At 41.7% G+C, this 20,978-nt stretch overlaps 3 protein-coding genes across 3 annotated transcripts in view; 1 reads left to right on the top strand and 2 right to left on the bottom strand.

Moving 5' to 3' along the window:
- Positions 1-2,770: 2,770 nt before the first annotated feature.
- LOC311296906 (uncharacterized protein) lies at positions 2,771-4,996 on the top strand (the record flags this gene model as incomplete). The annotated part of the gene is made up of 5 exons (XM_084418890.1): positions 2,771-3,065; positions 3,820-3,902; positions 4,138-4,181; positions 4,268-4,638; positions 4,779-4,996. The coding sequence occupies exons 1-5, from the start codon at positions 2,804-2,806 to the stop codon at positions 4,994-4,996; spliced, it is 978 nt and encodes a 325-aa protein (XP_084275016.1). The 5' UTR covers positions 2,771-2,803.
- A 376-nt stretch (positions 4,997-5,372) lies between these two features.
- Positions 5,373-9,317, bottom strand: LOC311296750 (uncharacterized protein). Its single transcript, XM_084418638.1, has 5 exons — positions 9,063-9,317; positions 7,724-7,846; positions 7,522-7,590; positions 6,575-6,671; positions 5,373-6,359 (listed from the first exon to the last, which is right to left on the bottom strand). The coding sequence occupies exons 2-5, from the start codon at positions 7,730-7,732 to the stop codon at positions 5,407-5,409; spliced, it is 1,128 nt and encodes a 375-aa protein (XP_084274764.1). The 5' UTR covers positions 7,733-7,846; positions 9,063-9,317; the 3' UTR covers positions 5,373-5,406.
- A 7,645-nt stretch (positions 9,318-16,962) lies between these two features.
- The window catches only part of LOC311296713 (NACHT, LRR and PYD domains-containing protein 12-like), a 121,008-nt gene continuing 116,992 nt past the window's right edge, over positions 16,963-20,978 (bottom strand). Inside the window, exon 13 of the mRNA XM_084418589.1 lies at positions 16,963-17,835. Within this exon, the coding sequence (XP_084274715.1) occupies positions 17,834-17,835 (2 nt within the window). The 3' untranslated portion in view covers positions 16,963-17,833. The remainder of the gene's footprint in view (positions 17,836-20,978) is intronic.

Raw genomic sequence — 20,978 nt, 5'->3', positions numbered from 1 at the left:
AACCTGTAAGAAATCGAAAGGACATAAGTACTCGTTCATTCAACTTTCGACCTATAACCCATGTTGAACTTGCAAAACCTACAATAAAATCTGAGATTTCTCAACGGCAATCGGGTGAAAGAGACACATTTAGCCGTCTATCCCCATTGACTCCCATTCATTCTGCACTCGCCCGCGATCACCTCCAGTGGAATTCTAATGGAACTGCAACCAAGATCGATACAATGGGGGTAATAGGAAGTGCCAAGGCTCTCCGTAGACGGGCTCTGCTATTAGACATTCTCTGTTAACAGTTACCGTTAACTTAACGGTTGAGATGCTAGCGGACTTTTCCTGAAGACACTAAATCATTTCTATAAAGTAAATATTCAAAGGAAGCGTGTCATTTACATGAAAGAATGTGTCAGAAGCATTTGTATGAACTATTTGTGTACGTTTGGGGACTAAACTTACCTGAAAGTACAGTGGTGGACAAAATTGATGGCACCCCTGATAAATATGATAAAAAATGGCTGTAAAAAATAAATCTGCATTGTTTATCCTTTTGATCTTTCATTCAACAAATTCACAAAAATCTAACCTTTCACTGAAGTAAAAGAATTGAAAGTGGGGACAAATCACATTATAAAATAAATGTTTTTCTCCAAAACACGCTGGCCATAATTGTTGTCACCCTGTTATTAAATACTTTTTGCAACCTCCCTTTGCCAAGATAACTGCTCTGAGTCTTCTCCTATAATGCCTGATGAGTTTGGAGAACACCTGACAAGAGATCAGAGACCATTCCTTCATACAGAATCTCTCCAGATCCTTCAGATTCACAAGTTCATGTTGGTGCTTCTTCTCTTCAGTTCACTCCACTCATCAGGTCAGGGAACTGGGACGGTCATGGCAGAAGCTTCATTTTGTGCTCGGTTACCCATTTTTGTGTTGAATCCAACCACAGCCCATTATAAGATTTCTAGCAGAGGCCATCAGGTTTTAAATTTTTTATCTGTTTGTATTTGCTAGAATCCATAATACCATGTATCTGAACAAGATGTCCAGGACCTCCAGCAAATAAATAGGCCCACAACATATAAGATCCAGCAGTATATTTAACCATAGGCATGGGGTACTTTTTATCCCTGTTTGCACCAAACACATCTGGTGAGTTTGCTGCCAAAAAGCCCTTTTTTTGGTTTCATCTGACCATAGAATCCAGTCCCTTTTGAAGTTCCAGTCGTGTCTGACAACTGAATATGCTGGAGTTTATTTTTGGAGGAGCGAGGAGGATTTTTCTTGAAACCCTCCCAAACAACATGTGGGGATGTAGGGGTTGTTTGATAATTTTTTTTTTAGGCTTTCTGACCCCAAGACTCAACTAATCTCTGCAATTCTCCATCTGTGATCCTTGGAGAGTCTTTGGCCACTCAAACTTTCATCCTCGCCGTGCATTAAGACAGTATAGACACACGTCCTTTTCCTGGCAGATTCGTCACATCTTTAGTTGATTATAACTTCTTAATTATTGCCCTGATGGTCAAAATGGGGATTTTCAATGCTTTAGCTATTTTCTTACAGCCACTTTCTATTTTGTGATGTTCAACAATCTTTTGCTGCACATCAGAACTATATTCTTTGGTTGTACTCATTGTGATGGATGATTAAGGGAATTTGGCCTTTGTCTTTCCTCATATATAAACTCCTGTGAAACAAGAAGTCATAGCTGGACAATTTCATGTTCCCAGTCACCCTGGTGTGCTAAAAAAGGTAAATATTAATGAGAATATACTTCAGAGATATTTTTCTCATAAAAAATTCTAGGGGTGACAACAATTATGGCCAGCATGTTTTGGAGAAAAACATTTATTTCATAATGTGATTTACCCCCCAATTTCAATTTTTTACTTCAATGAAAGGTTAGATTTTTGCGAATTTTTTGAAGGAAAGATCAAAAGGATAAACAATGCAGATTTATTTTTTACAGCCATTTTTAATCATATTTATCAGGGGTGCCATCAATTTTGACCACCACTGTAGTGAAAACAACAGTGAGAGACGGAGTTACTGCTTGTGTCAGTTGAGCTGTCGTCCCGTTTCCATGGTAACGCCCTCCGCTCCAGTTCAAATGCAACTCGAATGTTCAGCGCGCGCTCCCATTAAAACACGTAAAAGTCACGCAGCATTTACATAAACGTAGAATTGATGGAGGGAATTATTTGATAATCAGATAAAATATCTTGAAAACTTTGGTTTGTTCCATTTGTTCCTATTTTAATAAAACCTGTTTAATTATAACCAGTGAGCTGAGTGTATGGTGTTCCACTCTTAATGACAGTTTCTTTATTTGTATTATTTTGTCCAGATTTTCATAGTTGCCTATTTTATAACTCTCTGTCTGTACCTTTATAAGACATGACAGCCTACAGATATAATACACAGCATTTGGTCCCTGATGTGGCGTTCAGTGACAGTATGTGGTACTAAGTCTTACAATAGGGGATTATCACGCTTCCGGGTTTCATGGGCGGGATTTGTCAACTCTGTGCATATCCACTTCCGGCGCAGTTCAACAATGGCTGAAACGAAGGCTAGATGTCACTGCTCTGTTCCACTTTGTAAATCAAACAAACAACGCCAACCCTACTTAAGTTTTCATGGATTCCCGACTGAATTGAGTCTAAGGAAGAAGTGGATTAAAGTGGTTCGTCGGGATGAAGGGCCAAACTTTAAAATAAAACAAGGTAGCACGTTTGTTTGTAGGCGGCACTTTAGTGAATCAGACTACTACACTAACGATAGCAGGCTAGCGTTAGCTGACATGGCTAACTTTACCAACCGGGGTCGCATCAAGCGTCTGAAAATCGGGTCTGTGCCCTCCCGTTTCCAGTGGAACAACTGGGGAGAAGGGACTCCAAGAAGGGAGTCCGCTTATAAAAGAGCATCAACTCGCTTAGGCCATGACATTTGCCCAGCCCTTCCTCTGGAGCAGTCCCTTCCATGTGAGGAAGAGGCGATGGAGGAGGTCGCAGCTTCGTCGCAGCTTCTGACTGAACATGATTACGGTTCTGCTCCTAAACCAGGTATGTCCTTGTTTGCCGCCTTGCTTGTGTTCTGAAATGTGGTTTATGAGGACATCTGTGTCCTCATAAACCAAACGGCTTATAAAAAACAAACTAAATGGTGTTTTTTGAAATCCAAAAAGGCCAAAAGTTTTCTCTGATTGGTAGGTTTAGGGGTAAGGTTTGTAGGGTGATAGATTATACAGTTTGTACATTAGAAAAACCATAACGCCTATGGAAAGTCCCCGTAAACCACATATCCAAGTGTGTGTGTGTGTGTGTGTGTGCGCGTGAGTGTGTACGTACGTTTGAGAGAGATTTTGTGTGAGTGCAAGAGTGAGTTTTGTGTTTATACACCTGCCGTTCCCGCACAGGGTTGTAATTCTTAAATGTGATCTAACAAAGGTAAAGAGAAAATGAAGAGTTCAGATGCAAAAGCCTCTAAGAGCCATCTGAAATTTTCTTCTAGAATGATAATTTTTATCAAGCTTATTTAAGTTCAGTTATTTCACTTAAATGGCGATTCATTTTCATTGCCATTTAAGTGAAAATTACTGACCTTAAATATACGAGCTTCATAAAAATTATTATTCTAGAAGAACATTTCAGATGGCACTTAGAGGCTTTTGCATCTGAACTCTTCAAATATTAACCATATATGCAGTTTATATTGCTTGTAATTGGGATGAAGTAAACATTTGTTGAGTATTTTAACGTTTATTTTTGTGTTGATTTTTGTAATTAATAAATTATTTTTTTCTCTCATCTCATACAGGTGCACTGGATGCTGCTGCTGCACGCATACAGCAATTGGAAGACGAAGTCAAGGAGCTGACAACAGAGCTGTCACAGCTGAAAGTGAGTCAAGTGCTTTTTCACCGATTTTGTGTCTCAGACAAGGACATCCTTTTTTACACAAGATTCACTTCAAGAGATGTTTTTTGTTACTTCTGGGAGGCTATTCAACCATCTGCCTCCATGGTGGTTTATTGGTCGAAAGCTCAGAAAAAGGGACAAACATTTGAACCGCTTTCTCCCAGTCCAACGCGTAGACTGCAACTGGTTGATGAGTTTTTTCTTTTCTGCTGTCGAGTTGCTGCAGGCCTGCAAGAGAAGGTGCTGGCTGACATGTTTCAGGTCAGTGTGTCCACTGTCTCACGTGTTGTTATAACGTGGGCCAACTACCTTTACCTGCTCCTTGGCTCCCTTCCCATCTGGATGAGTAAACAGCAAGTCAAGAACACCATGCCAAGCAAATTTGTGCAGTACAGTCCAGATGTTCGGGTAATCATCGACTGCACCGAGGTGCGATGCCAGAATCCATCATCCCTCACTCTCCAGTCAGAGGTTTTCTCTTCGTACAAAAACACGACGACCTTTAAGGGATTAATTGGGATTGCCCCATGTGGTGCTGTGACTTTTGTGTCAAGTCTCTTCACCGGCTCCATCTCTGACCGAGAGCTGACTGAACGAAGTGGACTGCTCGACTTACTGGAGCCAGGAGATGGCTGCATGGCAGACAAGGGTTTCACCATCGAGAAGCTGCTAGCTGACCGTGGGGCAACGCTGATTATACCACCCTTCAAGATGACAGGTAGGCATGAAAGGAATGAACATTTCAAATTAAAACTGTGACCAAAATGATAATCATTAAGATGTGCAGACAAATGTTTATAAAGGACTGAGGCACTCACTGAAATAATAGAAATTAACTTATTTCATCTCTAACCACAGCGCAGTTCACCAAAGAGGATGCTCTAAAAACACAAGCAATCGCCCGACTTCGAATCCTCGTGGAAAGAGCAATACGCAGAGTCAAGGAATACCGCATCTGGCAACACACTGTTCCTCTAACCTTGTCTGGGACAGTCAACCAGCTGTGGACCGTCTGCTGTGTGATGACCAACTTCCAGGGACCACTTGATTTAAAAGGCTACATCCCTGTTGAATAGTGTTTCCCCCGATCACATGCATTTAACTGTATACTGAAAACATTGTATATAATTGAATGAGATGTATATAATTGAATGAGATGTATATAATTGAATGAGATGTATACAATTTAATGAGATGTATATAATTGAATGAGATGTATACAATTTAATGAGATGTATATAATTTAATGAGATGTATACAATTTAATGAGATGTATATAATTGAATGAGATGTATATAATTGAATGAGATGTATACAATTTAATGAGATGTATATAATTGAATGAGATGTATATAATTTAATGAGAAGTCATTCCTCTATAATCAATTCTAAATGTCAGTCCGTCCTGAAAGTATTCAAAATAATGTAAATAATGTACTCAGAAAAAGGGAATTAATAAAATCAATTCAGTTCCTTTATTCATTGTTCATTTCACTTTCTGCTGAAGATACACATTCATATACGTACCAAAGAAGTACAGGTCCACCTTCTTTTTCATCTCTTTTATCATTTCATCATCCCTCCAGACTCTTTCAACGGTGAAGTCTCCCTCAGTGTCTGTTATAAAATCACACCAACTCAATCCAGTAACTGCCAATTGACCTTGAACCTGCCAGTGGTATTTATGATTCTGCTTCAGTTTTGCCTGACCATTCACCATTTTCACATGTCCTGCCTCAGAAATGCTAGAGATGTCTGGGCATTTAACTTCAGCAAGCCCAAAACAGGGAACAGCACTAGGGTCATATACCCTTGCATCGGGGCTAGCCCCGAGGTGAGGAGCATCAGGATGGATGACAAATCCACAGCGTGAGACATTTACATTGAAATGTTTTGAATATTGTTCCAGCACCTGTGGCTCCCGTTCAAGGCCCCTCTTCATGGCGGGAGTTTGGCCTACTCCCTTAAGTATCCGCCCTGCCAGGGTCTGGCCAGAAGATGGCCCTTTCACATGGCTAACCTCATAGAACCTACTAGCTGTCACTCTAGGCTTGCGTAAAGCTTGCCATAATGGGCACTCAGACTGCTCACGTGTCTGCTCCTCTCTCTCAGCTGCCATCTCGTGTGTCACAGTTAAGATGTCAAAATGGAGAAACTGTTGGGAGTTTGGGTCAAAGTTTGGAAAAGTAGTGGGAAATGTTGACCCCTCTAAAGGCAGTTTAGGGAATGTTGGTGCATCTGGGTGTTCGACATAATTTCCGCGTTTGACCACAGGAGGACACTGGTAGGACAGGGGTGAACCTCGCGGCACAGGTCCGAACCTGGAGTCGACCATGGAGAGTTGAGACAAGCCATGCAGCACTGAGGATATTAGTGGTTGCGGCCTGAGGTTTTTCAGTCCTTTCCCAAGAGACAAGACTTGCGGGTCAGGGAGGGATCCTGAAACGTAAAATTAAAAACAGTAAGAGTTAAATTATCCGCACATCTCTTGCAGCTTGTTTTGGTTTTCAATTCTGATGTCAAGAGTCTTTCTGGAGATTTGCTCACTGCAGTGTTATATTTGCTACATAATCTATGTGTATAAAAGTGGCAAGATACAATTATGTATTATACGGCAGCCAACAGTATGATATTAGTTACAGTAGTAACATTACCTGTGTATGCTTGATAGAGTGTTGATTTGCATACACTCCTGGCGGATGGCTTTGGTCTCCTAACAACCAAGTCCTGAACCGGCTCTGCATGGATCCCCTGGGAATGATATTAACAAGTAGCCATGATTGTAATAGTATCTTGCTTGACAGTATCTTGCCCCACGCGCTGCACCGCACTGAATAGACTTCCAGTCTATTTTTCAGCCGTGGCGTGAGCTGCCACGCGCACCACGCTTCGCTCCGTGAACAGTGTGTCCCAGGTGTAACGTTTGGGACACACTGCTCGTGGAGCGAAGGGTGGCACCATAGACTGTAAAAAATATGGACAAAGCGTCTGTGACGTCACCCATAGACTTTCTGAAGAACGGTTTTGAAGCCGTTTATGGGGGGTATGGGCGGCGCCATCTTGGGAAATCCTAACCCCGCCCACCTTCTGACACAGCGCGCGTCACTCAGCTCGTTCTGCTACTCCGGTTATCTCTGTGTATATTTTAGGCAACGAAATATGTTATAAAACACCATACTAACTCTTTTCGTTTTCATTTAAAGAAATCTTAAACATTATAGCCACACAAATGTGGTTCAGGCAACGCGTGTTGATTATATTCACTGCACATAACGTTTGCCTATTTATAAAAAAAACTAAATATAAAACACAAACCTGCCTCTTTTCGTTTTAAATATAATATAAAAATATTAAACATTTTAATATGGTCCAGGCAATATGTGCATTTGTACTAAACAACAGATTTTGCAGTAAACAACATTATAGATCATCTTCGTTGTATTAAAATAAAAAATGACAAAACTCAACCCAGTCTCTTTTTGTTAAATTTCAGATGAGAATGTTGCCCCTTGGGTGGCACGCGGGGCAGCTCACGCCACGGCTGAAAAATAGACTGGAAGTCTATTCAATGCGGTGCAGCTCCACGCGGCTACAATCTTACCTTTGTCCTTGGTCGATGCCATGTTTGCAGAGAGCCTGTGCAGGCCACAGGTGGTGGTACAGCTCTCACCTGCAAAACAAGAGATAGAACAGCAAACCGGGATTGAGGATGTGCTTGTTAACAGTCAAAGGTAGACCTCTAGAACCAGTGTCACTCCAATCAACCTGCCCATGTAAACATCATCCCAGACCACAGCTCTTACCTGCAACATGCTGTAATGGGCACTCTGGAACAACAAGGCCACTAGATGGTTGCACAGAACCTTGCCTGCTGTACAGCTGCATGAGGTTTCTTGAAGTTCGGCTGCATCAGCTTGGAAAACAATCTACATTAAAGACACAACACTAATAATTTTAGTTGATAAAGTTAAACTAAAATGAAAATCTTGCTGCAAATGATATAGAAATGTAAGGAAGAGCATTTCAATTAACCAAAAATCCTAGGAAAACTGCAACCGCAGTAGAGTAGTTAACCCCTTACACCATTAACATGTTGGATTCAACAAACAGGATATTAAAGAATTTAAATGCAAAGTTACATTATCATGATATTGATATTTTGCATACCGTACGTATGTCACAAAGGTATAGCAATTTATTGCACATGGCTGTTGACTGACTTAATGTAAACAGGTAACAGTGTAAGGGGTTAAATTTCTTGCCATTATGCCTTAGCTTCCTAAAAAAACCTTCAAATAATGGGGCTGTTCTCGCTTCCTCATCGACCTGTAACACCTAGACCTGACAACCACCGCCCTGCCAATGATGTTGGACACTGGTAGACAAAACTATAATTAATGCATATACTGTGGATTGTTCTTTGTAGCAAAAGGGACACTCGTATGTTGATGTTAGCTAGCTGACACTGACAGAGATAGAGGATAACGTTCTTCCTATCAGAATACAAATTAAATGGGTGAATAGTACGGAGCCCGGGAAGTCACCTGTCAGAGAAAAAAAAATCCGTGGCGACGGTCTTAAAATCTGTCCGCTCAGTTTATAAACCGTACTCACGAATTATCAAACTGTTCCCTTGGTTTAACAAATCGTGCCCACGGATTAATAAACCGAACCCACGAGTTTATAATCCGCGCTCTCAGGTTTTGTAAACCGTGCCTTCAGTTTTTGCAATCTGTACGTTACCCACAAATTCATAAACCGTGCCCACGCTTTCGCAATCCGTTCCCACGGGTTTGTAAACTGTACTCACGGATTTGTGGCTCGCCCTCATTTTAGAAGAACTCCAGGAGGTATACGTTGTTAACGAATCTTATTGTATATTGTTTTATTGTGTATTAAGTGGAATACATAAAATTGTCTTAACTGCGTCTGCATTCCTAAAGTGATTCTCAATTGTAGCGGGGACTTCCCGGACTCCGTAGTATTGACTCAGCCTGTGAATAATCTTACTTTAGTTGGGTTTAACGTAGGTTAAACACCTTATAACCATACGAACATCTGAGCTGACGCCAAACTGACGTTAGCATAAGCTAACCTACCTAGCTAATGTAATGTTATGTTAGCTAGCTAGTAGCCACTCACCTTCGTAGTCGTAGATGAAGTTCTCGAAAAAGAAACTGTATCCCTTGTCCACTTTGGAGCGGGCTGTGATGGAGTGTTGTTCAGTTAGTCGATGTACGTCAGAAAAAGTTATTTTGGGTAAATTTACCAGGGATGCAGTATACGTAAACTTAGGGTCGTCCATTGTGGGTTCGCCAGAGTGATGAGTGATTCACCGGAAGTGGCAGTGCACAAAGATCACCGAATGCGGAAGTACTACGTATCAGCGTGATAATGGCCTATTGATTCCAGTCAATTATGCAACATAACTTAAAAATAACCATTAGGGAATGTTCTCTATAAGTTATTTTTAGGTTATTCAAAAAAAATAACCTTACAGCAGCGTTCTGGGAACGTTGTTTTATGGTTGCAAAATAATAACTTTAAAATAACCATTAGGGAACGTTCTCTATAAGTTATTTTTAGGTTATTTAAAAGTAACCACCCAGCAACGTTCTGGGAACGTTATTTTATGGTTACATAAAAATAAAACCAAAAAAGAACGTTCCCCTAACGTTAGTAGCCTATTTGGTTCCCAAAAAAATAACCAAACGGGAACCAAAAACTAACGTTATGGGGAACGTTCTGTGTTAACTGGGTGGTCTGTCTGACTTTATAAGTCTGTCTGGGAACAGCTGCTACAAGCAAACAGGTAAAAATAGTACTTGTCTTGCTATCTTGTTGACTGTGTGCAGTTTTAGTTAAGTATGGGATGGACTGTTGAATGAAATAACATTTATGACATTTTACGGGATCGTTAAAATAGTTTGATTAACCCTGAGCTTCTAATCTTAAAACAATGATTTAACTGTACTGTTATGGTAGGTTGCCCACAGTAAACCCTCATGGTGGCCCCACAGTGAAAAACAGCTATGGGCCCCGCATGGGCTAACCCACTGGGGGCCCGTGTGGGTTTTCTGTGGGCAGTCCTACAGTGGGTTGCCCACAGTAAATCCTAATGGGGGCCCAAATGGGTAAAACTGCTATGGGCCCCGCATGGGCTAACCCACTGGGGGCCCATGTGGGTTTTTCTGTGGGCAGTCCCACAGTGGGTTGCCCACAGTAAATCCTAATGGGGGCCCAAATGGGTAAAACTGCTATGGGCCCTGCATGGGCTAACCCACTGGGGGCCCGTGTGGGTTTTTCTGTGGGCAGTCCCACAGTGGGTTGGGCTAATGGGGGCCCAAATGGGTAAAACTGCTATGGGCCCCGCATGGGCAAACCCTTTGGGGCCCCATGTGGGCTTTCTGTGGGCAGTCCCACAGTGGGTTGCCCACAGTAAATCCTAATGGGGCCGAAATGGGCAAAACTGCTATGGGCCCCGCATGGGCTAACCCACTAGGGCTGAGATCCCACAGGCCCCAAAGGGTTTGCCCTTGCCCACACTGTCCCACAGAAAACCCACACTTACCCACAGTGGGCCCACACTGGCATGTTTGCTGGGAAGGGTCTAATGGACCCAAATACGGCGACGATGATCCCTACGCCGCTGTTCTGCTCTCCAGAGCAAATACAGAGCGGTGACTCTCTCGATAAATGACCGATCAATAACAGACATCTTGTAAAAAGATGTCCGCCAACGGGGTTCGAAACTTTTGAAACTTTCGCCTCTGACGCGCGAAAGAGCGAAATTGACGCGCGTAAAAACAAAAGTTTGAAGCGAAATTTACGCGCGTCAATTTCGCTCTTGACGCGCGAATGCACACAAAGTGGTCACGCGTATAACTAGACGCGGCAGGCGCGAATTTTGACGCAAATTCGCGTTTGGTGTGAACGCAGCATTAGAGGACCAAATCTGAGGTGTGGTCATATTTTGGCTTTTACAAAAGTCCTGAGTGAAACTTAATCGAGGATGGTCACTACAATAAGGGGGAAACACTTCAAATCTGCCGAGTCGTCTTGTGTGACCATCACCCACTGTTTATAACTTAGCGAACGCAAGGCAAGTTAACTTTGACCTCAATACCAAAACTACGTCTGGGCACAAAATGTTGGTTTGAGTTGAAATATTTTATCTAACTCACTTGAAATAAACGTGAAGCTTCCGCTTAGAAATGTTTGCAGCAGGTGGCTTTGAGCCAAAGACAAACGATCACGTTCAAACAAGACTATTAAGAGTGACATTTAAGGGATAATGTATATCACTGTACACTTTTTTTTTTTTTTTTTTACCACATAATTACGGGGACATATTGAATTAAGATTAATGTTTTAAATCTTACCTGTTTATAAATCCATTTTGTACAGCGTACAAAACAATCGTCCAAAAACTGAGACGCAAGACGGCAAGTTGTATTTGAATAAAACGAGATAGCGCGTCCGTTGCGATACATGGATGTGCGCGGTGTTATAATGCGTTGCTATTGACGACGGTCATTATAAGGAAGGAAATGCCACAGAATATAATCTTGCTTAAAAAAGTGTATAGAGCTGCTTGTTTTATTTGTTGTTTGTTGATTTTCAAATATTAAACTGTTTTTAGTGTGAGCATCAGTTCTTTTTGAACACTATCATCTCGTTTTAACAAAACCGTGATAATATTGATAATCACGATCATTTTGGTCACTATAATCGTGATATGAAATTTTCATACCGTCCCATCTCTACCCACGACAGATATACAAAACAGACCTCCTTCTTCTTAAGGACCTCTGAATGACCCCAGGGTTGAAATCTCTTAAAACCACAGAGACTGAGACTTTACCTATAAAAATACATGAAATCATCCCAAAACAATTCTTGATGGACTTATAATCAAACATCATGCAACTACATAATTCTATATTGTGTCTACAACCTATATGTGTGTCTAATATGCTTAGATCCCAAATAAGTCATGTAATTGTTATACCTATTAGATGTTTGAATGAAAGTGTGTCTCGTTTCCTATCAGTACGATCGTATGTTCTTAATTCAAAAGATGGCTTGATTGAAATCTTTGTAAAATGTTTTGTATTCTTATAATAGGAATGATGTCTAAACTGTGGCCTCTTTACTCTCTGCTAGAGCTGGAGAGTAAGGAGATCACAGATAACGCATGATTTACGATGAGAAGTGAAGAAAATGCCACCTCTCAAATAAAGACAATGCCTAATTGGTCAGAACTCATCCAGGAGGCTGGACAAACATTTGAGTTTAAAATATTAGGATCCGAACAAAGCTTGAAGAAAAATAGATTCAAAAATGATCATGGAGAAGCCATGACGGAGTAACCAGACTGACGAGTAACCATGTAGACGAGCAGACGAAAGAACCCAAATCAAGATCAGAAGAACATGGGTTAACAGCTTCATTCAAGCCATCTAACAACTCTCGTCTCAATTTTCTTTCTTTTCTTAGTTTTCTTTTCTTTTCCGTTGTGAGTCTCGGTTCTAAGTTAAGTTTTGTGGCAAAGTTTCGGTCCACGATTCGACTACAAAGCCCTCTTCCAACTTCAAAGACTTTCCATCCATCCACCAGCACACCACTTGATTGGCCGCCCCAGACATCTATCCAGGCACGAGGAGACGCCAGCCAATGAACCCGGGAAACCCCTTTTACCCCGACAAAGGGAATCCCCAAAAGGAATGCAAAGACAAGCAAGTAGCCTCCAGACTCTTAAGCTGAACTGGTGCATTGATATACTGTAAATTTAATAACCCGCCTAAGAAATGATAGAAGGGTTAAATTAATGATTGATGGTTCGTTCAGGTTATGTCTTTTAAGTGCATATAGAAACTTGGAATTTCATCGTCTCACTCTTTAAACTAATTCTTTCCTCACTCTCTTTCTTTCTGCAACTCGTATGAATGTGTGTGCATGTGTTTGAGTTAGATATTAGTTTTATGTGTTAGAATAATCAATAAAGTCTTGTTTGTATTTTAAAGAGAAGTGTTACTTGTGTTATGTTCTTACGAATTTAATGTCTTAAACTGCTGATCCAAGTTACTTTGCTAATAAATAGTGTTTCACTAGTTTGGATATTTATATCCGCTGCAGAGCTGTAAGTTACGACCCGTTCAAATGAACGCTGGACGAGTCATTTGCTGGGCCATAATAAGTGATTCTTTCGAATTCCCTATAAATTCCCTCGGCTGACACCAGACTCTCTTCCGCCGGCATCACGGTCAGAACTGGGAGGAAATGGCGAGCGCAAGAGGCAGTCGACCAGGCAGAAGCGAGACTGAGACAGAGGGCCCTATTTTAACGATCTGAAACGCAAGTGTCAAAGCGCAAAGCGCAAGTAACTTTGTGGGCGGGTCTTGGCGCTGTTGCTATTTTCCCGGCGGGATAAATGACTCTTGCGCCTGGCGCAAATCTAAAAGGGGTTGGTCTGAAGTAGCTTCATTATTCATAGGTGTGGTTTGGGCGTAACGTGAAATAAACCAATCAGAGCGACATCTCACATTCCCTTTAAGAGCAGGCGCGCTTGTTCTAAAGCGGATTCCTATTATAACGGCGGATTTGCCAGGCGCACGCCAGGAGCGGTTCAAGGCCGAGGAGACCGACGTTCTCGTCAGGGACGTTTGGGGTGGAGAAACACACCCAAATTAACTTCGGTTAAACAGGCGTATGATAATTTGGGTAAATGTGTAAGCTAGATGTATGCTTTTATAATAAAATGTCTATCTATCTATCTATCTATCTATCGTAATAATGTATGATTTGCAAAAATAACTGCTGCGTCTGTGTGTAGATGAGAGAATCAAAGTGTATGCGCGTTGTGCACACGCTACATTGATTAAGGCCAAGCATGCGCCCTTAAAATAGCATATGAATAACATGCGCAACGCGCCACTGACTTTAAACTGTTTTTTTTCGGTCAGTGGCGCAATTGTTATCTAAACCTGTAAAATAGCATGAGGGAACGTTTGCGCCGGAACACGCCTCCTCTTTGCGCTGAACCGCCCAGGGGAGCGCAAGTATTTCTTAGTTAACCGACGTGCATCTGTGGAGGGAAAAGTCCGCCTTGCGCGGGTGCAAAATAGGAATGATACATGCGTTGGTGTACAAAGTCAATTGCGCTGGGTGCAAGATAGGGCCCATAGTGTCTTAGTTGGCTCTGTGGCAGTGGGAAGAGCTGGTCTAGGTAGCCACACAAAACCACGCTACGACAAAGCCCAAGGACGAGAGAGACGCCAGATGGTGCAGGGAGAGATTCGTGCTGTGGTGGAGGAGGAGCGCCTAAGTAAGACTGTGGCAATGCGCCAACAAGGAGCTTGGGCCAATTGGAATCATGCAGCTGCCCGAAAGATCACCTGGACAGAACTATGGAAGTCTGAACCCGCAAGACTTAAGTTCCTGATTCAGTCGGTGTATGATGTCCTCCCAAGTCCGTCTAACCTTCACATCTGGGGCCTAGCAGAAACACCAACTGTGCCCGGATCATGGTTCCCTGGAGCACATCCTGAGTTGCTGCCCTAAAGCACTAGGAGAGGGGAGGTACACGTTGCGCCATAACCAGGTGCTGAAGGCAGTAGCAGACACCATCTGCACCGCAATCCGGGAGTCTAAACATCAAGTCCCAGCGAGGCTCAACATCTCCTTTGTTAGGGCAGGGGAGAAACCTCAGGGAGAACGTAAGGCCTCAACTGGACTGCTAGCCACGGCCCGAGACTGGCAGTTGCATGCGGACCTTGGGAGGCAGTTAAAGTTCCCAGAGCACATAGCAAGAACGTCACTGAGGCCAGATCTGGGGTCTCATTTATAAAACTGTCCGTAGGAACCTTACTAAAAGTGTACGTGCGCCCGAAAGCCAAAAATGGCGTACGCAAAAAAATATTCGGATTTATAAAACCATTTGTACGCCAGAACCTGCGCAGAATTCACTTTATAAATCCCAGTCAGCGGAAGATTGTGCGTACATGCGTCTCCTCCCCGAAATAACCATATATGGAGCTTACAACGCCTAGTTTTACTATGTTTTTCCTCATCTGCATATCATTTGCATATGATTCATCCACGTGATAACGTTTAACGGTACAAGACACATTACATTAATAAAAATCATGTAGTTGCCTATCCTTGCCTTGTTTTTGAATACATAAATCAAATAGTGTAAAATACATTTCAGAGAAAGTTTTTCTCAATCTTTTCCACTTGCCGAATTGTATTTTTAATTGATTTATATTTTTAATGGAAACAGATAGGCCTTGGGCATTATTTGCACGAAACTATTTTCTCAGACAGTCTGGTATTATCATGATAAGCAGTTATCTCTGTGGTTAAAACATTAAAACACAGCATGCCAGAGGAAAAGTGTTCAAAAACACTGCATCCACAACAAATATTTCTATTGACTGAATTTGAATATAAAAATGTTGTAACTTCTCAGTAATGATTTCATGTTTAAGTGCTTAACTCCATTAATTTGAATGGCATATTTAATCTAAATGTTTATGTCAGAAGTAAAACATAGATTAAATCAATATTTTATTTATTTAAACTGTTATTTGCGTCAGTTTCACTAAACGGCCCAACGCGCTCGCTGGCGCGGACATTTAAGAAGGGATGGATATTTGCTTCAAGTGACAGGCTTGGTGAGTGAAATTATATTTGTATTATCTTTCTGTATATGTTAAATTTTCTTTAGATTTTCTGTCTAAAAGTGACCAAAAAGACACTTAACTCCAGCTCACCATCGGTGTCGCCAATTCCCTTTGTCTCCAGAATGTGCGTACGCACGGCTCAAAGTTTGCTTAAAGGTGCGCACATTCTCCCGTCAAGTTTGTTTTTTATAGATCACAACCTTTGCGTGGGAACTGGCGTACGTACGTTTCCAGCCCCGTTTTGTGCGTACGAACGCTTTATAAATGAGACCCCTGGTCTTAACATCTGACTCAACAAAGCAAGTTGTGCTAGTGGAGCTTACTGTCCCCTGGAAGGAAAGGATGGAGGAGGCTTTCGAAAGGAAGAAGGCCAAATATCTTGAGCTGGTTGAGGCATGCAAAGGGAGTGGATGGAGGGCCCGCTGTGAGCCAATAGAAGTGGGCTGCAGGGGCTTTCTAAATCAATCTGTGCATCGGGCATTCAGGCTCCTTGGCATCAGAGGGTTGCGTGAAAGAAGAGCCACTAAAAACATCAGTGAGGCCGCCGAAAAAGCCTCAAGGTGGTTATGGATCAAAAGGGGAGAAGTATGGAGTAGCGCGCTGCTTGGACACAAACCGGGGCCTGATCAACCCCGGTTGGGTCGCCCAGGTGAGGGTGTCTGAAGATCAAAGACCCGAAACACCCTATGACCCTGGGTCCTTCACTGAAGATGTGTCCAAGCTGCACCTTTAAGGTGTTTCAAAATCCAAAATCTTAGTGGCAGGAGTGTATTATTGTTAATTTTTTACATTACTGTTTTTATTATTTTATGCACTTTTTTTTTCTTAAATAAATTTTTCTTGAGTCAGAGTAGCTGAACCTGAATAAGGGAGCAAAATCCAAGAAAAACAATGTTTCAAGGATTTTCTGTAAAATTATTCATTTTTCTCAGGAAAGTTCAAGAAAAAGCTCTATTATAATTAGACGTAAACTTGGCTAACACTTAAAATAATATTAACAAACATTATATACATGTTTGTCAAGCAGTGTCAGCGTGGCATGTGATCAGTTTAATATATTAATTATTATTATTTAATAATAGTAATTCATATAGAAATATACAATCTAAAATTATTTTAAAGTTAATGCTTCAAGTATGTAATGTTTCAGGAAAAAAATAAGGCAAATAAATTAAGTTATGTGACATTTTCCTTTACAAATGAATGATCTTTTATACATTAAATAATGTTTGATGATCTTTTATTATAATGTAAGAGCCCTTGATAAGGAGGATAGCACATAATTCATTGAGCTCTAGTAGTATGCAGTGCTGTCCAGTTCACAATAACACATATATGCATTATATTCTACAAAGCAAGCTTATTAACAAGACTGCATATATTTCTGACTCTGTTGTGTTTCTTACAACACAGAAGAAACCAGAGCCATGCATGCTCTCGTTTGGTCATTGAAACGTAAGAGTATGAAGGTAAATAATAGATAGCGCGGTATACAAAATAATAAGTAACACTTTAGATCATGAATAAACTTTGTAACTAGATTAGTGTAACAAACACTCACCCTCCAGATTGATTTCTGGATCAAATCACAGCCCGCACTCATATCACTGTTTTTTTGTTGTTGGCTTTAGAAATACTTGATATATCAAGAGGAATATGATAGAAATGAACATTGCAATTAGTAATTAACTGTGTTCAGAGGCAGGAGGGAAAAAAACAAGGAACCAGTAAAAGGTTATTATTTGTAAACATTAATAGATCATCATATAAAAAATAGATTAATAATAAAAACATATATGACAGAAATAAATGTTCAGTGAAATTATTTGCATAATCTGTCTTCCTCTGCTGGTATAATTTACAACATCTCTTCTGTCGTGAAACTCTTGATAAAACTTAAAACACTTTTCCCAACGCTGTCTGTATTGCACAATAAATCTATTGTCTAAGGCTTGTTTTCACTTTGCTTTAACCGTTTGCCACGTATTTTAAGTGTTTCACCATCTACATTGTAATCAATATCTAACAAATTTGAAACAATTCAAAGCTGCTATTTTCAGCACTCATTTTCATGAGCCATTACTATAAAACAAGAAACTGGTGTGAAGTCACACACACACGTCAGTGTGATCGCTGTGTGTCTCTGTGTCTTCAGTCTCTGTAGCGGCTCTTTATTCACCATCAGCTGATCCTGAGGAAACTGAACTGACGTCTAAACACTGAGAGTCCTACAATAAAACACACAGACAGACACATATGAGTATGAGACATTACTGAGTCACATCACATCTGGAGATCATTTCAGGAAAACACAGCCAGAGATATTAGTATATTCATATTACTGGAAAAAGTTAAAAAAGAAAAACTGGAAAAGATTAATAACAGTAAATGATAAACAACTCTCACTTTATCACTCACACACACACATACACTCACACACACCACGTTTACATGCAACCAAATAATCTGTTAGTAATCAGATTGACGGCTCCGACTGAAAAGCCTTCATGTAAACACTTTAATCGAATGAGCTCGATCTGAATGATATTTCGATCGGATTGGATGGTTTATTTATTTTCTAATCCGATCGAGAGGACATGTAAACACTTGATCAGATTGAAAACCCAAACTGGAAAGTGCTCATTGTCTCCTAATTAGGACCTGACCCGTCATATATAAATATGTCTGCCGTTTAAAACAAACAAACAAAGTAGGAGAATAGTATGTGGAAACAGCAGGAAATATTCGTGCAGTGTGTGCATGTCAAAAACTCAATTCCCATTTGAAGCTTGTGACATATAAACACACACATCAACCCGATAATTAGGGCCCAAGCCCTGAAAGGGCGAAGGCCCTATTGTTTTCGTAAGGATTATTTTTAATTATTATAAAAAAAATTTTTTTTTGCCTTTTTGCCACTTTTGGGGCCCTTAACATGCTCAAAAACTCTTGAAATTTTGCACACACATCAGAACCTGCGGCCATCAGGGCCGGACTGAAGCTGGTACCCGGGCGTGGCAGGGGGGCTCGACAGCGCCCCCTGGAATGGTGTCCGAACACTTGGTCCATAAATCAAACACGCTTGCATGTAATAATATGAAACTCAGTACACATATAGATCTCATCGGGCCGAACAACTTTCGTGCTTGTTACGGCCCTTAGGCCGTGTGTGTGTGTGTGTGTGTATGTATGCCAGGTGTACTGCTGCTTGTCTGTCCTCTGCAGGTCCTGTGTGCACACCTGTTTCCAGTTGGCAATCAATTAGTGTGGACACCTGTTGGCAATAAGCAGGAGAGCGGGGAGCTGGTAAAAAGGGAAGAGAACAGGCAGACTGATGTTGAGGCGTGTGGAGAGCAGACGTCTATACCTACAGCTTACCGGAGCTGGGTGATGCTGCAATGGCTTCGTGGAGTTTCTGCAGTAGCGTGTATTAAGTCTGACCCTTGTGCTGGGCTTTACTCTCTCAGTGGAGAGAGGGTGGTAAATACTAATGTGTTTGTTTCTTCTTTTTTTTTGTAGTTGTGTTGTAGTTGTTGTTTTTTTGAGACTTACCTTTTTGTATCTGTTGTACCTTTTGGTTAATTAATGTTGTAAATAAACACCATACTTACTGATGAATTGGTCTCCTTTGTTCCCTCAACCCGAAATGGTTTTATTATTGTCACCAACCTCCTCCTCCTCTGGACTTTCCACTGGAGGTTCGTAACAATTTGGGGGCTCGTCTAGGATTAATGTTTTCCCAAACACTTCGGGTTGTATGGAGTTATCGTTTCTATTGGTTTTGAAATTGTTTTGTGTGGGTTTTCACTATCCAGTCTTTCCAGAGAAGACCTTTTCCCCAGCTAGTTAGAAGTGTCTAGCTAGGCTGTGCTGCAGCCTTTCCATCAGGCACTTGGTTGTTATTTTTCCTTTATTATTTTCGGGGCAAATCCTGGGTGGGGACGAGATCCCTGTCGGGGGTAGGTTTTCGGGGCTCCGGCCGCCGAAGTTTGCCTTTAAAGTTGCCTCGAGCCCGGCAAGCCCCAGAAGACAGTTTAGGCTAAGTTTTGGGGTAGGCAGGCCCTGGGGGAAGTGGTTATTCTTTGAGGAAGCTGGTGTGCGACTGCTTTATTGTGTAACCTACGTGATCTTGTTGTTGCGTGTCTGCGTACAATTGTTGTTTGTTGCACTGTTGGGTAGTGTTTCCGTTTGTGTTAGCCAGGTAGCTATTGTGGTGAGGATGGCTGCGTTTAGTTTAGAAGAGTTTGTAGCAAACCCTACGCTAGAGCAGCTGGGTGGATGTAAGAAAACTGACCTGTTTGCTATTGCTAAACATTATGGTTTTTCTGCGTCTAGTTCCCTGGTTAAAGCAGAGTTGCGGGCAGTTGTGACTGACGGGTTAGTGCAGAGTGGTGTTGTTAGTTCATTAGATTTGCCCACTGTGGTAGCAGCGAAACAATCTGGTCCGGTGGTAGAAGTGGCCACGCCACATGATGTGACCGATACACCCGGTGTTAAGCGGGGCGAGGGTGGGCAGTTCACTCTGCCGAGGTATAATCCATTGACCTCTTCTACTTCTGGAGGGGACGCGCGGCTGAAGGTTCGTTTGGCTCGGCTCCATTTGGAGAGGGAGGAGCGCGAACGCGAGTACCAGTTCAGGAGGGAGTTAGAGCTTAAAAAGATAGAAGCTGAGTCGACCAGGGTGTTGGAGCTAAAGAAGTTAGAGGCGGAAACAGCCATAAGAATGCGTGAATTAGAGTTGCGGTCAGCACAGTTCCCAGCCGCTGTTGCCGGTACAGTGTCATCAGGATCTAACGCTACTGGTAATTTTGATGTAAGTAAATATATTTCTCTGGTCCCTGTTTTCCGTGAAACTGACATTGAGAGCTATTTTACTGCATTTGAACGCATTGCTGTTGCCCTGAGTTGGCCAAAAGATGTGTGGGTCATCCTGTTACAGTGTAAACTGTCAGGGAAGGCTCAGGAGGCATGCTCATCATTGTCCGTGCAAGACAGCCTCTCCTATGAAAAAGTTAAGAACGCCATCTTGCGGGTGTATGAACTAGTGCCAGAGGCGTACAGGCAACGTTTCAGGGCTCTCAGAAAAGGGGTAGGCCAGACTTACATTAATTTTGCTAGAGAACAAGGGATTTTGTTTGATAGGTGGTGTGCTGCGTGTAAAGCCGATGATTTCTCCTCAGTTCGCGAGTTGATGCTGTTGGAAGAGTTTAAGAACTGTGTGTCTGAAAAGATTGTCATTTATCTCAATGAACAGAAAGTAACCACGCTGCAGCAGGCTGCCACGCTTGCTGATGAGTTTGCTTTGACACACAAGAACACGTCTGTCAGACAGTACTCGTTCTCTTATGATGATACTGTAAAGAAGCCTAGT

This window comes from Rutilus rutilus (genome assembly GCF_951802725.1).
Source record: "Rutilus rutilus genome assembly, chromosome: 9".
In the NCBI taxonomy this organism is placed as follows: Eukaryota; Metazoa; Chordata; class Actinopteri; order Cypriniformes; family Leuciscidae; genus Rutilus; species Rutilus rutilus.
The sequence above is the reverse complement of the archived record's forward strand: the minus strand, read 5'-3'. Positions and strand labels throughout refer to the sequence as shown.

Coding starts and splice junctions, on each gene's coding strand:
- LOC311296750 (XM_084418638.1), bottom strand. Junction 6,672..7,521: donor GGCATCGACCAAGGACAAAG/GTAAGATTGTAG, acceptor TATCATTCCCAG/GGGATCCATGCAGAGCCGGT. Junction 6,360..6,574: donor ACTCTATCAAGCATACACAG/GTAATGTTACTA, acceptor TTTACGTTTCAG/GATCCCTCCCTGACCCGCAA.